Genomic DNA, 20,231 nt, shown 5'->3' with positions numbered 1-20,231 from the left:
CAAAACTCATTGGTTATTTTATGCATTTTTAACAAATAAAAAACTGACACCTGGGGCGTGCAATATTATTCGGCCCCTTTACTTTCAGTGCCGCAAACTCACTCCAGAAGTTCAGTGAAGATCTCTGAATGATCCAATGTTGACTGATGATAAATAGAATCCATCTGTGTGTAATCAAGTCTCCATATAAATGCCCCTTCTCTGTGATAGTCTCAGGGTTGTGTTTAAAGTCCAAAGAGCATCATGAAGACCAAGGAACACACCAGGCAGGTTGAAGATACTGTTGTGGAGAGGTTTAGAGCCGGATTTGGATACAAAAAGATTTCCCAAGCTTTGAACATCTCAAGGAGCACTGTGCAAGCAATCATATTGAAATGGAAGGAGTATCAGACCACTGCAAATCCACCAAGTACCCAGTCCGTCAAAACTTTCACCACGAACGAGGAGAAAACTGATCAGAGATGCAGCCAAGAGACCCATGATCAGTCTGGATGAACCGCGATCCACAGCTGAGGTGAGAGTGTCTGTCCATAGGACAACAATCAGTCGTACACTGCACAAATCTGGCCTTTATGGAAGAGTGGCAAAAAGAGAGCCATTTTTCAAAGATATCTATAAAAAGTCTCATTTAAAGTTTGCCACAAGCCACTTGGGAGACACACCAAACATGTGGAAGAAGATGATCTGATCAGATGAAACCAAAATCGACCTTTTTGCCCACAATGCAACACGATATGTTCGACGTAAAAGCAACACAGGTCATCACCCTGAACACACCATCCCCACTGTCAAACCCTGGTGGCAGCCCCATGGTTTGGGCCTTCTTTTCTTCAGGAGGGACAGGGAACATGGTAAAAATTAATGGGACGATGAATGGAGCCAAACACAGGACCATTCTGGAAGAAAACCTGAGTGAGTCTCCAAAAGACCTGAGACTGGGATGGAGATTTATCTTCCAACAGGACAATGATCCAAAACATAAAGCCAAATCTACAATGGAATTGTTCACAAATAAACGTATCCAGGTGTTAGAATGGCCAAGTCAAAATCCAGACCTGAATCCAATTGGGAATCTGTGGCCAGAGCTGAAGACTGCTGTTCACAAACGCCCTCCATCCGACCTCACTGAGCTCGAGCTGTTTTGCAATGAAGAATGGACAAGAATTTAAGTCTCTCTCTGTCCAAAACTGATAAGACATACCCCAAGCGACTTCCAGCTATAATTACAGCAAAAGGTGGCGCTACAAAAGTATTAATGCAAGTGGGCCGAATAATATTTCACGCCCCACTTTTCAGGTTTTCATTTGTTAAAAAAAGTTAAAAATATCCAATAAATTTCGTTCCACTTCATGATTGTGTCCAACTTGTTGATTCTTGACAAATTTAAATTTTATATCTTTATGTTTGAAGCCTAAAATGTGGCGAAAGGTTGAAAAGTTCAAGGGGGCTGAATACTTTCACAAGGCACTGTATACATAGTTAGTTGGTCACCTTTCCTCAACATGCTAAATCTAGACTCTTGATTTCATTGCCTGGGTCGGATATTTTCTGACTACTACTAGTCCCTGTTTGGCTAAAATCACCCCCTTTTTTATTAGTTTGGCTGCCTCCATGTAGAAGAACCACTTGTGAGAGTACAGGTTTGGTATGTTGACAGCAGTAACTCAAGAGTTGATAAGGAGGCGGAAATCATCCCTAGGGACGTAGATAAACCCGGACAATACAAATGACCTGATTTCACAGCTCTCGGCAGAAAATCATCTGGAACACAGGAATGCATGGAGGATTTCAATTCATTTTCATGTTTACTAAGGCAACATAGAGACAATTATTACATCCTAAAAATTAGAAAAGAATATTGAACACAAATATATTAATTCCTTCGAGCACATAAGTTATTTATATAAATATTGCCTCTATTTTTGGTATGTGCAAGAAAACCAATAACACAACTATTGGCCTTCTTGGTTTACAATTGCCACAATCTATTTCCACCCCAATATATAATCAAAATAACTGTACATGAAATACGGTAATATTATAATAATGTTAGGCACTCTGTGATACTGGGCTCTAATTTACACCATACCTGTCTTGTGAAATAAGTCATGGAAAGTCCTTCAGTAATGTTATGATATACAACAATTGCCATCTAATATAACAAAGCTGGGAAACGAAAACCCTATCAAAACCAATTGTTTTATGACGACACGACAATGATTAATGAGTTTGCCAAAAACTTCAACAAGGAATCAAGGATTATATCAACGTGCTTGATGTCACAAGTGCATCAGGCTCTCGCCCCATCCCCCATCTAAATACCTCAAGTATGAGTAATTGAACACAGCCTATCTTGTCTAAGCCAGTGCCCTCAATTCCCGTCTGTCACAGGCTTTATTAACTTTTTTTGATGGACAGGTCGACAGGATGTGAGGTGGCAGTTGCTGTTGACTTCTCCTTGTGACATCTGTCCAAGGCAAAGACTGCGTGCATCATTTGGTTACTCAACCATTTGTGTGTACACTGCGCAAAAAGTCAGATGTAATATGTACTGTTAGAGGTATAGAGTCTTTTAACATTTGTTATTTTGGAATGAGACTTATTTTATTAGGCGCTGGGTGGCACGGTGTAGGACTGATTAGCACATCTGGCTCACAATTCTGACAAACCGGGTTCAAATCCGGCCTCACCTATCTGACGTTTGGATGATGCCCCTATGCCTGTGTGGGCCTTCTCTGGTTACACCAGTTTCCTTTCACATCCCAAAAACATGCATGCTTGCTAATTTGAAGACTAAATTGGTCGTATATGTGAACACAAAGTGAGAATGGTTGTTTACAGTACACGCGCCCTATTATTGGCTGGCGACCAGTTCAGGGTCTGTTGACCGAAAAAAATCTGGGAATGTCTCCCGCACACCCAGGACACTATTGAGGATAAGCGATGTGGAAATTAACAAAATAGGCACTGCAAGAAACAATCTGGTATTCTAAAGTTGATAACTGGTTGAGGAAATTTTATTCAATTTTTTTCATCCAGTGCCAAATCACAGAAATAATCACAGGTCACTTTACACATGGAGCAGGTCTAGAACCACTCTTTACTCATCACAGTATTTCTCAAATGCTAAAAGACCAAACTCTATTATCTGAACTGAATGCTCTGTGCCCTAAACCTACCTATTGAATTGGTCACGCTTTTAATAGAACTTTCAGCACTTTTTACCTGGAAACAACTTGGAAACACATTTTCAACTATTAAAATAAATGTTGCACTCGGATGCACATGTGTTGGATAATGGTAAGCACAGTTAGCAAACTTCATTAATTTTACATTATACTTGTAGGCCTAGTACTTTTTTATATTTGTATTCTTTGCATTAAAAGTTCTAAATGGGAATTTTTTGTTTTGCGAAATCCCTTGCTCTTGTGAAGAATAACTTTTTATGATCAGTTTATTGTTTTTTCGTTTTTCTCTGTTGTGTGTAATGACTGTCCAGTGGTGTCAATTTTTGATTGACTTGTGTTCTGTTCTGAGGCAATATACAGTAGTTCTGCAGGAAGACTCAAGGGTTTTGAGAATGCAGCTTTAATTTTGGGATTTGTGTTTTGGTGTTGAGAAAATGGGTGGAGTTTTCACAACTGTCAAAAAAGTCAAGAGATCAAATTAAGACAAATGAATGCCACACAAGCAAGCTCTTGGTGATGGTGGAAGGAAAAAAAATCCTCTATAAAACAGAAACCTCAAGCAGTCCTGAGGCTCAGTGTAGGATGGCCATCTGCCTTAACTGATTGGGGTGAGAGCATGATAGAGGAGAGCACCACGCACGCGCGCACGCACACGCGGAGAGAGAGAGAGAGAGAGAGAGAGGAGAGAGAGAGAGAGAGAGAGCACATCTATGATATTGACAGAAGTGTTGTGTTTTTGCATGCATCGGTGGAATCACGGGGGTCTAACATTACTGGGAGTGAGAAAAGACTGATCATCTGGTCCGAAATCGGGAGACGAGAGACAAAAACATGCAGCTCTGTAAAGGTCTAGCAGTTCAAGTTGAAACCACGCCAAAACAGAGAAGCAACAATCTAGCAAAAAAAGAATGCAGAAAAATAGAAAACGTCTCCAGTGAGGGATCACACATAAAACGAGAAATATTGGGTCACAAAGGTACAGAATAACAAAATAGCAAGATACATACATCACTATCCAGCCAATGACTGAAACTCTGATATGGTGTTCCATTAAATTCAAGCTCCCGCATCAATGTCTACCAATCACAGGAATAGATACACAACTCAAATGAAGGTAATGTCATAGCTGTCCATTCAACATCTGAAACATAGAACAGTTCACCAGGAAATGGGAATTACAATAGAAATCATCCCTCACCATACACTTTGTTTTGTGATTATTTTTAATCTTAAAACAAATCCCAAAAAGTATAACAAACAAGTAATTCACTCCAACACTTGTTTTCCACCCTCAAAAAGGAGTGGGTACTCTGGTTTCCTCCTACATCTCAAAAACATAACTGGTTAGAGCATCCGCCTCACAGTTCTGAGGGCTGGGGTTCAAATCCCAGCCCTGCCTGTGCAGAGTTTGCATGTTGTCCATGTGCCAGTGTGGGTTTTATCCACTACACTTCAGTTTCCTCCCAGATCTCAAAGGCATGCCTTAATTGAAGACTCTAAATGGCCTGCAGGAGTGATTTTGAGTGTGACTGTTGTCTCCATGTGCCCTGCGATTCGCTGGAAACCAGTGCAGGGTGTACCACACTTCCTGCCCGTATATAGTTGGGATAAGCTCCAGTATACCCGCAACTCTAGTGAGGATAAGCGGGGTCGAAAATGGAAGGATGGAAAAAGTAGTGCGAATAAATCAAAACTCATTCAATCCGACCAGTTCTCCATAATCTTAATGAAAATATAGGATCTATACTGCTTCTGTGATAATAACAGACAGTCAGCAAAGTTTGTAACATTTGAACAACTTGTCATAAAAACCTGACCTGAACAAGAGAAAAAGATTTTCATTTTCAAAATTCAGTGATGCAAAATTGTTCTGAGTCGGTTGGTAAAATATAAGTACAAAAAAGTTTTTTATAATGCAGTGTTAATAGTAAAATACAAGGAAACCCCCTGCGGTGGGGGGAAAAAAATACCACAATAAACGACAAAAACAAAAAAAACCTACTGATGTCACACCAAATCTCTTGGTGCAGCAATAAATAAATATCACAATGATCAGCAATGTGGAATGACAGCAAGAAAATTCCAAGAATGGAGAAGATAGGAAGTGTGTGTGCGCCTTTAAGAGATTGGCTGGGACAGAGCCCAGTGATGGGAAAGTCAAGTCATAACTTTCTCATGACCCCTGAGAAGAGACCTTTTTTCATTATGGCTCCATGGATGGAGATGGGATGTCCAAGCAAAGTGACAATCATCAACACCTCTCCATACCACACGTCATACTGTGAGCGCACGTCTCACAGACTGTACACGGGTGCACCTGTCAGTATAACTGTAATAAATGCCACTCATTGTCCCAAATTGACCAACAATGATTTTGTTTGTTTTTGGAAACATTTACAAATAAGTGAAGTCACAAATGGGGGGAAAACAGCCAGCTGCAATGTCTGCAACCACGAGTGAGGATAAGCGGCTCAGAAAATTGATGGATGAATAACCCATGTGTTAATTGTATGGACTGTCCATTTTTTTTTTTTTTATTACATACCGACAGTACTTTCAATCCTTGCTTTAACTGTAAGTTGTACAACCTTTAATGGTTGTTCTGAATTTTTTTTCAAGGGTTAAAAATAGAAAACCAAATTTAAGAAGATTGTGCTAATACTGCCACGTTCCCCATCTATTAAAATTACATGATTAATCCAGCAAATTGGTCTCTAATTAAGGTGATAAAGTTAGTGTTAGGTGTTTGAGCTCAAGATAATTGCAATAAAAAGCAATATAAAGAGGATTTGAACACATTTTGAACTGGTGAAGAAATCGACTGAGGATGAACCTGCACATATCTCTCTGTTCTCCTTGGCCTTATGCACAGTGCTGATGAATATAAATACAAAGGATTACAAGAGAGACAGGCACGTGAGTTCATTTTTGAACAGTAAACTGCCCCGCAGGGAGGGAAAAAGTGCACTGTTGTATTTCCGTGTCATTACGTATGTAGCAATAAATCCCACAATCCTTTCGCAAATCAAAATTGCACCAGTTGCCGGGGACCCACATGAGGATGGCAGGCTTCAAATGGCCATAATCCCAGCTCAAAGTGGAAAGGGGCTTTGCTACATATCCATTTAGTATTATTCTAAGAAATAGGCAATTAGTGATAAGGCCAAAGATGTAAATTCGACAAAATGTATTCTATGACCTTCTCTGTGCTATCCTTGAAGGACGTAGAATATACGGTAGATTTGGATTAATTGTTGACCGAGATGACGAGAGAGAGAACTAGAAAACCAGATGTTTTTAACTTGTCACATACCGTACATGTGAAATCTTGACAAGTAAGTAGGCGTTTTAAGTTAGAATGGGTGAGGGATCAGTGTCCTACAAGTGTGTTTAGAATAATACATAAAGCTAAAAATAACTCACAACCCCCTCACTCTCACCACTAAATCACTGAGGGTGGCCACAGAAACGCAGTGAAAACGTACGTAGTAGCTGTGCCCTCCTCATCCCAATGGAGGCTTTGAAGCTTGTGTGGATTGACCTTGTTAAATAAGTAAAGTCCATTGTGGGACCCACTTGCAAAACAAATGAAGATGTTCTTTTTGCAGATAGTGTGTCCAGAATAGAAACGTGTTCATATAATAGTTGCCCAATAGTTAGTAAGGAATGGATTATATGTTACTGGGAAAGAAATATACTGCGCTGTACGTATGTCTTGGTGCAAGGTAAGCTAGTCTAGTAAGTCTAGTAAACATGTTCAGATCACAGTGTCAATGGCTATTTTGAGCTCTCAATTTCCAATCTTTTATAGTGGGTATCTGCAATTGAATCCCTCACACTGTTAATTTTGGAAATTTGAATGCCTCCGTCAACACGATAAGAACAAGGGTGAAATGGAGTCTATCATATTGAGGATTGAAGCTTTACCGATGAATACATGAGTGAATTGTGACATAGCCCACCAGTTTGCCCATTGGTGTGAATGTGAATGGTTGTATGTCTACATGGTATGTGCCCTGTTATTGTCTGGCAACCAGTCCAGGATTTACCACACCTCTGGCACAAAATCCCCACGCACCTGCGAGAGGTCAAGCGGTGCACAAAAAAAAAAAAATGAATGGAAACCAGGTCAAAAGATTTCCTTCCCGCTGGGGTAAGCCTAACCCGTACCAGGAGACTGTGAAAAACCACCTGTAGAAATGTGAAATGTCTACAACGTCACTTATGTGACACAAGATGTTTTCAAAAGCTCGCAAAAATGGCAAACGTATCTGATGTTTAGGCTTTGTTTGTGTTCACTTACATGACATGTGACAAAGAAGCTACAAATACATGGGCTAGTCTATGTTGTTATATTAATCAGTCAGTAGCCTACAATTTTCAGATTTTTGACAGAAAATGCAATTTGAGGTCTTATCTTGTATGTTGCAGGACGTTTGCTCACTTCCTGCTGAAATACGAACATCAACAACAAGGACTTAAGGAACACTGAGGCTTCCTGTGACCAAAGAGTGCTATTCATTCCCATTTCCTCCACTGATCCTGACCACAGACTGCGTTCAGGACACACCTGCAGGACAACTGATTGTCAAGGTCAGCTACTGTGGCTCCAATGTCCTGTTGTGGTATGACACTGAATCACAACCTGCTGGTAAATGGCCAGAGTAATCCCTGAGTAAATTGTGCCTGCAAATAGCCCAGAGGTGATACATCTAATGGAATCATCGTTGTTTTAAGGTAGCATTTTTAGGTGAAGCACTTTCCCACTCAATGGGGGAGGGGCAAACCAGCATGAGATTGCCAATGTCAGATCATGAGATTGTTTTGGCAACAAAGGCAATAATGGACACACTGGGTTTACACAGGCAAGGAAAAGAAGAAGGAAAAAAAAATAATAAAAAAAAATAATTACCCCCCCAAAAAAAATAAATAAAATCAAGGAAAATATGATGTTCTAGGTAACTTTTAGATCTCACAACCAACACGGGTTACTGGCTTAGGTCTCTTGAAAGTTGAAACCAACACACATTCAAACAGAATGGGTGTTCTAGTTTATCCCAAAAGAGAATGGGGGGGGGGGCATTTACAGTACAACTTGTGTCAATGATAGTTTCGTGGAAAATGTTGGAAACACAAAATCCACCCCCCCCCCACCCAAAAAAGACATTATACATTGTTCTCACAATACGAGCACAAACTAAGGCCTTGGAGTGGGACTTTGTGTTCTTATTAAAATTGCAGCACGATCTTTGAAATGATCTTCCCTGCAATCTCTGGAAAAACAATATTACTTGGCAGTTATATTACAGCATCCATTGAAATTCATTGAAAAAATCCAAGCGAAATAAATGTAAAATATCATGACAGATTTTCTGTTATGTGTAAATGATGATTTTGTCACACAGCGCTCTTGAAATTTTGACCAGAATTAATTATTGATCTCTTCTTCTATAACCATTTGAACAAAGCCCTAGCATCTGTACCATGTCCCAATTTTTATAAATCAGAAAGATGATAAGGGGGAATGTAGGCTGCGTGTACTGTATAGTTATCAGGGAAAGTAGGAGTTTTAATACGTTGCTAGAGAGAGTGATGGATGACCCAATGTTGTAGAAGCTATGAAGAGATTATTCCTCTCTGGAAGACATGATGTCTGAGAAACACAAACAGGTGTTTTTGCCGAAAATAAACCTTTCATTCTCAGCACGCTTAGCAAAGAAAAAAAAAATATCTCGACTCTTTCCTCTCGTTACAATTTAATTTACATTATAATTAACCAATGTAAGTAAAGGTTAGTCACAGAATGAAGCCACTTTTGAGTATTAATTTATTTTCTAGGATACAAAGCAAGTGATCTGATAGGTGTTTTACGTGTGAACATAAATGGGGATTTTGCTTACCTGATAACCCCCACAGGCAGATAAATGCCAGCACGGTGAGTTTACACGAAGTACCATCGGCCTCCATGTTTCCGTTAACCACGGTTTCAACTTTGAAGTGTGTCACGGTCCTTGATGCAGTCTCTCGCTTTCTCGCTTTAAAAAACAAATAAAAATAAAAAATCTCGTTGGCGTCAGGCACCACACTTCTGGTACTTTTCTCTCAGTCTCCTCTCGCAGGTGTCGGCCGGTTAAGGTTAGAGGACACTTCAGATGAGGAAAGAGGGAAGCCACCTGAGCCACAACGAACCCAGGAATTCCGTGTCCCCGACTTTCAGCAGAAGAGTGAAGGCAAAAGTGAGGAGTTAAGAAGCACCTTTGCCACCGCCAACAAAATTGCGACTGTGCCGCCTGTGTGCGAGCGCCCTCTTAAAAGATGTGTGAACGAGAAACTTGGCAACTTGTCACTGGAGTCTTCTTTACTGAGGCAGGGAGAGAGAGAGAAAGGGGGGTGGGGGGGTTGACAGCGAGAGCTTGTGCGTCACTTGTACCACAAAAAACTACCTCGAGCTTCCGTTTTCAAAATAAAATAATCACATGGTGCCTTTATACTGAAAGCACATCTTGTATTGTGTTACATATTATACGACCTGATAGTACGTAGGGATCAAGTGACGAAGATATATGCAAGACTACAGCGTCAAACAAATCTAAATAAACAGAACAAATGAGCTAGACACCCCAATGGGTGGTAATTATGTGTGCAAATCCACTGAGTGAAAATATTTAATATAAAATACCATAATAACATGAAAAAATACTTTGAGAACACATGAAAGATGTTGTCACAGAGGTTTTTTTTCTCCCTCAGTTATGACTCATCTTTTTATCTGACCTTTTTCCCCCTTGAATATGATTGGAGTAGTGCGTGCAGTATATGCTACAACACACTCCACCGCATGCAGTATTGCTGCATTGTATTGTTACAAGTTGCTCACAGTTAGGCAGCCCTGTAAATTCTTTATTTCCACACACCATACAGTAAAATACTGGAAGGTTATTGTGGCGTTTACCTTGCCAAGGTGGACAACATTATGTTTCTAACTGGATTTATTGAAGACACGACCGACAAGCACATCAAACAGACTAGACTCCTAGACAAACTGGCAAACACACATCATGGGACACAGGGCTGCGTCACAAAGGCGCAGTATTGTGCCCTTGATCTTTACTCTATGTGACATCCCCCCCGCTTTCAAGTATAGTAGGCAAAACACTATACGAACATTAACTTGTAGCATAGCTTCAAAAATGTTTACTCTTTAGCTCAGTCATTAAAAAAAAACCTCTTCCAAATAGCCAACAAAACATTCTTGCAGCGTTTCGTTTTTTTTTCACGTTATCTGAGTGTGTGAGTAGATTTGCGATGAGAAGGGATTTATTCTGCCCTTTTGTCCATCATCTCAACTAACTAGCATATGTGGGATTTGGCTTAAGACTCCGGCCAAACCTGGTGACGACAAGTTGGGTATTCATGCCTGTCAAGTCGTACGGTTTAGCCGTCGTTCATACAGATTTTGTGGTGAATCTTACGTATATGGCCGTATATCACAAATCTTACGGATTCTGAAAATTTCCGTTTGCTTTTGCCCAGAATGGCGCTAGTCTACTCTATTGTGGGGGAAATCCTAAAATGGGGAATTCCAAACGTAGTGAAGTGTATTATCGATGTGTATCTCTTTTATTATTCATGTGTATCTCCTTATTGATGCGTATCTTTTGCTCACATTGCTCACACATGCCAAATCATCAGTTAACCTTATTGGAGAGACCGGGGCATGGGAATGTGCCAGTTATTACCAGATTGGTCACTATGATGAGGATAGTTTGTGGTGCTCTTATTTTATGATGCGGTTCTCTTTGTGATGCTCTTTATTTTCCTTTTATGCGTTTGTGATGCGGACCCTGCTGAATATTGGGGGAATGCTGTAGCTCATCTGTGGCTTTGCACTTCTGATCTGCTACAGCCATTGTCTGTCACTCATTTGTGCCCAGAATATTCTGTAAGTAAAAGCATCGAAAAAACTGTTCATCATCTCCAGCCTGTATTTGGATAGACAACATTCTCACTACCCGAAACTAAACGAACACGCGGGGAGGAAAAAAGCGTCCTCCAACAATTGGTGACCCCGACATGATTTCGGACTGAGGTGTTGGTTGACAGACAGAACATCGGCCGGCCAACAATTGACAAGGTGAGAGGACATTTATCCTCCAAAAGTGATCTTCTGTTTGTTAACTGGTGTTGAGGTCCGTGTCACGTTTGAATTCGTGTGAGTGTGAAATTAATTTCTGGCTGGTTGAACAGTGGGGAAACTGTGGGTGGTATAGTCCTGGGTGAGAGGCCCTGGTGGGACCGGCGCGTCCCACCTAAATGGTTGAAAAGTCGTAGAGTGTGTGGGTGTACCACTCTAAAAAGGGTTTAGAAGTGCCCTGTGATCGGAGGTTGTGCCGACACAAAAAGGTTGTAAATCCCGTGACTGGCAGACATACCAGTGGGTTGAGGCCAGTACAAAACTTTCTGAACCGAGAGGTTGTCTTGTTCTTTTCGAAGAATCCTAGAGACTAGAATTCCTCATTCGAAATCAAAGGACAAAGTGTGCACTATAAAAAGTTGAGAAGAGATACCCGGATGAACAGTGAATTGCGCAATTGTAATTTTATTTTAGGAGAGGTTGTTTCGTTCTTTCAAGAATCCTAGAAACTAGAATTCCTCAAATAAAATAAGATTTTAAGAGCACTTTTGGAAAAAAAAACATCAAAGAGGTTCAACCACTTTTGATAAAAGACAATTTAAATCAAAATGCAGGGAGAGTTTGAGAGGGAAAGTGAGTGGTTCGATTTGCGGCAAATACCAAACCATTCTGAACAAGTGGTGCTGAGTGAACAAGTGAGGAATGCATGTGATGTGTGTGTTGGAGGATTGCCTGAAAAGGAATGAGAGAAAGAGAAAGAAAAGTTGAAAGAATGGATGAGGAAATGTTGTGAGAATGGATGGTTTCCTCCAATGTTCAACTGCGTGTTTGGTGACATTAATGAGGGAAACGGAAAAAGCTTGTGCTAAAAGAGCGGCAGCTCTCAAATTAGAAGTGGAAAAAACTAACAGGTTGTCTCCAAAAGGTAGAAAGGTGAGAGACAATGCTGAGAAAGTTGTGGAAATGAAAGCAAGAGCAAGGATGATGGCGATGGGATGTGCGTTAAAGTTGTCCCGTTTGGCTGTCAAGGAAGAGAGTGTTGGTCTGGTACCTTCAACACCCAAAGTGCCCTCCGCGCCGCCTCCTTACTTGGAGGAGAAACATCTTTTGGCGTTGTCTCCAAATGACCCATGTGTACTACCACCTTAAAGGAAATTTCAGGCTCCAGTGTTGAATGTAATGTCACTCACTCGCAACAAACATCAAACATGAATACGGTTGCAGTAACTCTGACCGCCGCCATTTAAGAATTACAAGGAAAATTGGACAAAGTTGCAGATTTGAGAGCTGACCCATTTACACGTTTGAATCGGCTAGGAATGTATAAGGCGGAATTAAATAGACACCAAGAGGTTCCACAATATATTGGAGATCAACTTGAGAGAATCACCACTGAACATGAAAACAGAGCGAACGCTGAAGTGGAGGAGCAGAAACGTGCCCTCCGCGCAGAACAAGAAGCAGCGCGACTGAAGAGAACAGGAATTTGCTGTCTACGCTGGTAGAGGCCCTTCAAGTGGGGAAGTGGAAAACAGGTTGTACATTGATCAGTTACAGAACCAAATAACAGAATTAAAGTGTCATGTCCAGAATCTTTCAGGTTCCCACCACGACTCTTTTCTGGATCAAACCGGAAGTCCTGAAGACCCCGAGAAATCTTCCGAAGCTCCAGCTTCTCATCGGCCTGTGACACGTTCCCAAATCTTACAGGCTCCCATGTTGGCCAAAGTTGATCCGGCTACTGGTAACTCTGCTATGTTTTACAAACCTTTCTCTCCCACTGATGTGAGTGTGCTGATGCAGAAACTTCCACCAATGCGATCTGGTGGTGTAAATTGGCTTCAAGCAGTGCAGAGAGCGGTTACGGGACAAATGTTAACAGCAGGTGATATCCATGTCTTTATTACACAATCATGTCCACTTTCACAGTTGAATACTCTGATGCAAAATTCAGAAAATTCAGGTTTTTCTTGTCTCTCCGATCATCAGGCTCTAACACGAGAAAATTATTTGACCTACAGCACTGGACGCTTTGTTTCCACTTCCCGAGTGTGTTATCTCAGATATGGTGTTTGCTCCCAAAGCAGATGAGGAGGCCGTGGCTTTTGTTGACCGTGCCCTCACTGATTATTCTCTGAAAACAGGACACGCTCCTACGGCCTCCGACTTGCATTCGCAAGGGTTCCGAGCAGCTATTTTGAAGGGCGTTCCCAAGTCTGTGGCGCAGGCCATGGAGGCCAATCCAGACCTTCCTGGTGCTGAGGTTGACCGGTGGTTGTCACATCTTAAACATCATTTGAGGAGATATGCTAACGACAAAGAATCTAAGGTAGACAAACACAAAAGTACAGAAACACAACTTGCTATGTTGCAGTTGCAATATCTGAAAAATCAGGAAGAAGCCACTCATGCTGTGATCTCATCTCCCTCTGTCGGTTCCGAGTGCATGATGTATCAAGCAGGTTCATTCATAGGTCGAGGTGCGCCCCCTGTGGCCGTGACATGTGCTTCAATTGTGGACAGCCTGGTCATTGGGCCCGCGCTTGCAGACAGCGACCTCAAGTGTCCGGATGGAGAGGCAGAGGCCAACAACCTGCACGTGGCTACAATCGACGAGGTTACAACCAATTCCGAGAGGGAGGACATCTTACACAGCACCAGCACCAGCAACAGGGATATCCCTCAGTGCCAAACCAGCAGTATCTACCGCCCTCTGGTGGACAGTTTCCGCAATGATGGTGCCCTGAATTCACATGTTTAGGCCTGCAGGAGCCTTTGATGATCCTGACGGTAGGAGGATTAACTTTATCATTTATGGTCGACACAGGAGCTCGGTATTCTACTATCACAGCCCTGCCACCTGATACCTCTCTTACCAGAAAAACTATCTCACTGAATTCATTAAATTCTTCTAAAGGGTGGACTCCATTCGAGTCTCATACTAACAGACCGTTTCCTGCACCCACAGCTCCACTGGCTGTGGGTGAAGTTCCAGGCCTACCTGGGCTCAGGCAACTAACCATTAATTTCTCCCATTTGACAGAAAGACTACCAGACGGTCCCCTCGAAATGAACATTTGTGAATCTGTGTGGTTAAAAGTGATTAAACAACAATGGTCTGAACCTAGGTGGACAGTCTGAACCTAGGTGGACAGGTCCCTTTCAAGTTACTGAGCGGACAGCCACAGCAGTACGTCTTGAAGGAAAGGGGGACACGTGGTACCACATCTCGTCTACATGACCCGCCAGGTCCGCATCAGGCTCAGCAATCCCTCCACCTGACAACAACCAGAAAACCGCGTCTCCAGTGTCGGCTGGCACCCTTTGATGACATCTTTCTACAAGGGTTGATTTCACGGTACACGGGCACAATAATCCAGGTGAATCAACCTGGGACCAGGCAGCCTAACCCCAAGGTCCTGAAGAGGCCGACTGCGCCCCAGCTCGACTCATCCCAGAGGAAAAGATCACTGTCAGCGATTGATTACTGCCGCCATTGAGAATAGATGAATTGCTCCCCCTTCAGGCCCAAAGCACCAGCCCCTCCCGGTTTCAGGTGTCGGACTCTTTCGAGTCCGAAAGGGGGATTGAAGTGTGTCTTCTGCTCTTTGTTTGTATAACTCATGTTTGAAGCATGCCAACTCATCAGATAACCTTAAGTGAATCTTGCTGAAATGTTTACGAGAGACCAGGACGTAGGAATATGCCCGTTATTACCAGATAGATTTGGTTTAGTCATTATGATTGCCGATATTTTGTGATGCTCTTTGCTTTATGATTGGTTTAGTCATTATGATTGCCGATATTTTGTGATGCTCTTTGCTTTATGATGCGATTCTCATGTGATGCTCTTTGTTTTCCTTTCATACTTTTGTGATGCAGACCCTTCTGATAGTATAAGAATGCTGCAAGTCCTTTGTATCTTTGCACTTCTGATCTGCTACAGCCATTGTCGTCACTCATTTGTGCCCAGAATATTCTAAGTAAAAGCTTCGAAGAAACTGTTCATCATCTCCAGCCTGTATTTGGATAACCAACATTCTCACTACCCGAAACTAAACGAACACGTGGGGAGGAAAAAAGCGTCCTCCAACAGTTTCCAGTAAATTCTTGGTCCGGATCGAGCACCTCACCACGGGAAACATGGAGGCTGTGGCCGAGGAGCTGCTGGCCGGCTCTCTATGCTATCTGACAAAATCGATCAAATCGTCAAGGATACGCTAATGGTGATGGCTGACTTATCGAGACAGGAGCTATACGGGCATATTACTTGACTGCAACAAAAAGTGAGTCATTTTTTATCTTGACTTTGATCATTTTAGGCTCAAATTAATTTGGCTAATGGAGCTAATGTAGCGTGCATGCTTGCTAGTTAGCCGCCTGGGCCTTATTACAACCACATGGGATTATTGTAGCTGAGTTTGTAGCTCTCTTGCTAGCATAACAGCTGACAATAATATAATTAAATGCTGTGTTTTCACCACAGGGGTGTCATATGAGTGTCAAGATAGACGTTCCATTTTCTAAGATTGAGAATGGCTTCATTGGAACAATAGCTGATGTCAGTGAGTTCATCTATGGCTTATTGTTAACCTTATACAGATCAGATCCTTCCTTATTCACTAAAAATAAGGAATTGATCATCGGCATTCAGTAGATATGTAATCTTTCAAAACATTTTTCTTTTCACATCACTGATTCTCTTTGGTGAATCTCTTACAAATATCGTAGGTATTGTAGCCTGGCTGATAAATAGCCATCTTTCTGATCATTCTACTTGGTAGAATTACTTTAACTTCAGATATTTTTCCCTCTATTATTTTGACATATAATTTTCTTCGGTATGTTACAAGGATTTTTTTCCCCTCTAAGGAATTTTTTGGCAGTTTATACAGGTTGGCGCTCCGAAAAGTTGACAGGTATGGGTATTCAGGGGAACCACGGGCGTTAGCAGGAGCACTGGTGGTGGTTAAGTCTTGATCTGTTGGGTCATGCTGTCCATCTTGATCCATCGGCTGAGGAACACCCATCTTTCGCAGTAATGACAGCTCCTGGTTGATCAGCTGGATGTGGCACCGGAATCTATTTTAAATGAGACTGGCATATCTGCTACTGTTAGAGTGGCGTGCCATGATGGCTCGTCCTCTGCAATTGACCCCGCCGTAAAAATTGTGTCATCCGCGTCGCTGACCAATCAGAGGCCAGAGATCTGCAGAAACTACGCCCCCCTGCGCCCCCTTTTTTGCACCCGCCATTCCCTCAGACAACGTTGCATGGTCCAGTATAGCTTTTGTTCGCGTTTTATCGCATATTTGGGTTCTTTAACAATAGATATGGTTAAGAGGTGGAGTCATGGACTTTATAATAGTGACGACAGGTAATCTGAAAGGCTAGTAGGTGGAGTTCAATTCGTACCCTTTCCAAAACCGAAGACCCAGTACGAAAAATGTCTTCGATGGATCAAACTTTGTGGAAGACCGCATCATCAACTGAATCCATCTAATATCAACCGGAACAGAAGACCGAGTACGAAAAATGTCTTCGATGGATCAAACTTTGTGGAAGACCGCATGATCAACTGAATCCATCAACCGGAACAGATATGTTTGCACGAAGGTATGCCCTACATTTGGTTTTCAATCCGTCTCATATAAATGAATTAGCAGTTCTTCGCTTGCATAACATAGCTGCGTGTGAATGATTGACACATTTGATCTGTGTTGAGCGATATTTTGCGATGATCTGACTGCACAAACGTGTGTCTGTTGGCGGCTACAGAGCTAAGCTAAACCGGACTAGCGAGTCCTAAAAGCCTTCGACGTGCACCGAGATACCAAGACTGAAGGAAGGATGTTTGAGGACACTAAAGTAGTGATTGTCGTACTCGGTCGGGACTTACGTAGGTTCGGCACTAATTCAAGAATAATTATTGAGGGGAGCGCGTGACGTTACACAAAGAAAACGAGAGAAACAACTCGTAAATCAAGCCTTGCCTTCTTTTCCTTCATACGGCGGTTCACAAACGGCTATACAGATACACATACAGATTCTGCACACAAGTGTGATATGTAACACGAAAATAGGAAACTGTCAACGACAAATTCGTCTTTGGGTTATAATATATTATGTGGCTTCTCGGTCTTCCTCTGACTCCGGAAAGATCTCGCGCTAATATCAATGGTTTCTCCGTCGATATGCATGTAAATACCATTGAAATACCCCTCACTGAAATACTTGAAGCCCTGCTGTCTGCTTTTCAACGATATTTCACTGTTAGCTAAGAATGCGAGTGAGAAATCAGCTGGTAAATCGGACTGTTTGCTCTAGTCTTTTCTTGCTGCGCCGCCATTTTTGCTAATTGTTTGTCTGAGGTTAGTACACGTGGGGTGACGTAACTTCAGGAGGCGTGGTTAAGTGCCCTGTAACGAGGGGTCAATTGGGGCATCTTTTTGTTGAAGCTCTACTGAGCCTAGAAACACAGTGTCGCTTCCATCAGCTTCAGTTATTTCTTGTACAGCTTTTGAATAGCACATATATACGTGTATGTTCGGTCGTGGCCTGGGTTTCCTACCCCCGCACCCAGAAATGTTAATCTAAAAGGCGTAGGTAGAAATTCAGATAATGTAGGTCGAAGACAAAAAAAAAAGAGGGGGAAGGTGGCTTAGTCAGAAGAAGAAGATGACAAATGCACAAACCCTACAGCTGTGTGTAGGGACTTTGAATGTTTGGACTATGACAGGAAAAGATCAGGAGTTAGTTGACATGATGATTAGGAGAAAGGTTGATATATTGTGCATCCAAGAGAGCAAGTGGAAAGGGAGTAAGGCTAGAAGTTTAGATGCAGGGTTTAAATTATTTTATCATGGAGTAGAAGAGAAATGTAGTGGGTGTTAAAAGAAGAGCTGGCTAAGAATGTCTTGGAGGTGAAAAGAGTATCAGATAGAGTGATGAGGCTGAAATTTGTAATTGAGGTTATTGTGTATGATGTGACTAGTGGGTGTGCTCCACAAGTAGGATGTGACCTCAAGTTGAAAGAGAAATTCTAGAAGGAACTAGACGAAGTAGTCCTAAGCATCCCAGAGAGAGTTCTGATTTGTGCAGTTTCAATAGATATGTTGGCGAAGGAAACAAGGGCGATGAAGAAGTGATGGGTAGGTACGGCATTCAGCAAAAGAACTTAGAGGGGGAGATGGTGGTGGACTTCGCAAAAAGGATGGAATCGGCAGTGGTGAACACTTATTTCCAGAAGAGAGTGGAACATAGTGACCTACAAGAGCGGAGGTAGAAGCACGTAGGTGGATTATACTTTGTGCAGACAGTGTGATCTGAAGGAGGTTACCGACTGTAAAGTTGTAGTGGGGGAGAGTGTAGCTCGACAGCATAGGATGGTAGTGGATGACTCTGGTCGTGGTAGGAAGACTAAGAAGACAACTGTAGAGCAGAGAATCAGGTGGTGGAAGTTGAGAAAGGAAGAATGTTATGTGGCCTTCCGGAAAGAGGCGAGACAGGCTCTAGATGGACAGGATGAGCTCCCAGAAGACTGGAATACTACTGCCAAGGTATTCAGAGAGGCAGGCAGGAGAGTACTTGGGGTGTCTTCGAGTAGGAAAGGGGAGAAGGAGACTTGGTTTTGGTTGGTTTTTGGAACCCCAAAATACAAGAAGTCATCCAATTTAAGAGATTAGCAAAGAAGAAGTGGGACACAGAGAGGAGTAAAGAATACATTGAGATGCGTCGTAGGGCAAAGGTAGAGGTGGCGAAGGCTAAACAAGAGGCATAAACTCCAGGTTGCATACGAAAGAAGGAGAAAAGGAGCTCTACAGGTTGGCTAGACAGAGGGATAGAGATGGGAAGGCTGTGCAGCAAGTAATTGATTGTGATTAAGGATAGTGATAGAAATATGTTGACTGGTGCCAGAGCTCGTGTGGACTTTAAAAGTGATCTGCAGCCATTACAGTTACAAATCTTGTGAAAATAATTCGAAAGTGTTTGCAGTCATGTTCTCAGACAGTAACATTGCTAAAAACTACCACTGTGGGGAAAGGAAGACTTCGTACCTGGCTACATTTGGCATCGCTGCCCACTTTTCATCTCTATTGTCTCAAAGCCAAAAAAGCCAGAATAGACACTGACATATCAACGCTTATTGAGAAGCCTGACAGGCTGTGTGAGGAGGCAGAAGAGGAATCTGAGGTTTATCATCGAGGCCAATGCACTCAGAGGCAGAGCAAAGGACAAGAGAGCCACTTTGGCACTTCTGCAGCAACAAAGAGGAGGCACTGGGTAGGCTCAAGGAGCAAGAGTAGGGGTGCTGAGACAGACATCAGTAGAAGACATTTGTGTATATAGTTGCAATTTTAGTTGGAATCTGTTTTTCTTTATGCTGTTATGTGAAGACGTTGACAATGGTCATATCAATGAGAACTACCACAAGGGGCGACAGGTGATCACTGTCACAGGTACTGAGGTACGGGAACATTTGATGAACCAAGAATGGTTGATGGCACCATTGGGTGAGTCTTTTTTCCTTACTCTCGATATCCCACGATGGCCCTAAATTTTTCGTTTCGGCCCTAAATTTTTTCCGTGTCAGCCCTAAATTTTTCGTGTCAGCCCCTAAGAATGCCCCTAAAAAGCCCTTAAATTTTTATGGTCAGACTGAGTATGAACCCTGTAAAGACAGTTGGTCCTGATGACATACCAGTGGAGGTATGGAAGCAATTTGGTGAGGTGGCTGTGGTGTTTTTGACCAACTTATTGAATTGAATACTGGCGGGAGATAAGATGCCAGTAGAATGGAGGAAAAGTGTGCTAGTCCCCATTTTTAAGAACAAAGGCGATGTTCAGAACTGTGGAAACTACAGAGGAATAAAGATGATGAGCCACATAATGAAGTTATGGGAAAGTAG

The 20,231-nt window shown here is 42.2% G+C and overlaps 1 protein-coding gene across 1 annotated transcript in view; it reads right to left on the bottom strand.

The window, feature by feature from the left end:
- The window catches only part of esama (endothelial cell adhesion molecule a), an 80,283-nt gene extending 70,711 nt beyond the window's left edge, over positions 1–9,572 (bottom strand). The window contains exon 1 of the mRNA XM_061804326.1: positions 9,089–9,572. Within this exon, the coding sequence (XP_061660310.1) occupies positions 9,089–9,155 (67 nt within the window). The 5' untranslated portion in view covers positions 9,156–9,572. The remainder of the gene's footprint in view (positions 1–9,088) is intronic.
- Positions 9,573–20,231: the final 10,659 nt, after the last annotated feature.

The sequence above is a fragment of the Syngnathoides biaculeatus genome, chromosome 18 (assembly GCF_019802595.1).
Source record: "Syngnathoides biaculeatus isolate LvHL_M chromosome 18, ASM1980259v1, whole genome shotgun sequence".
Lineage (NCBI taxonomy): Eukaryota > Metazoa > Chordata > Actinopteri > Syngnathiformes > Syngnathidae > Syngnathoides > Syngnathoides biaculeatus.
This window is presented reverse-complemented; position numbering and strand designations above follow the sequence as displayed.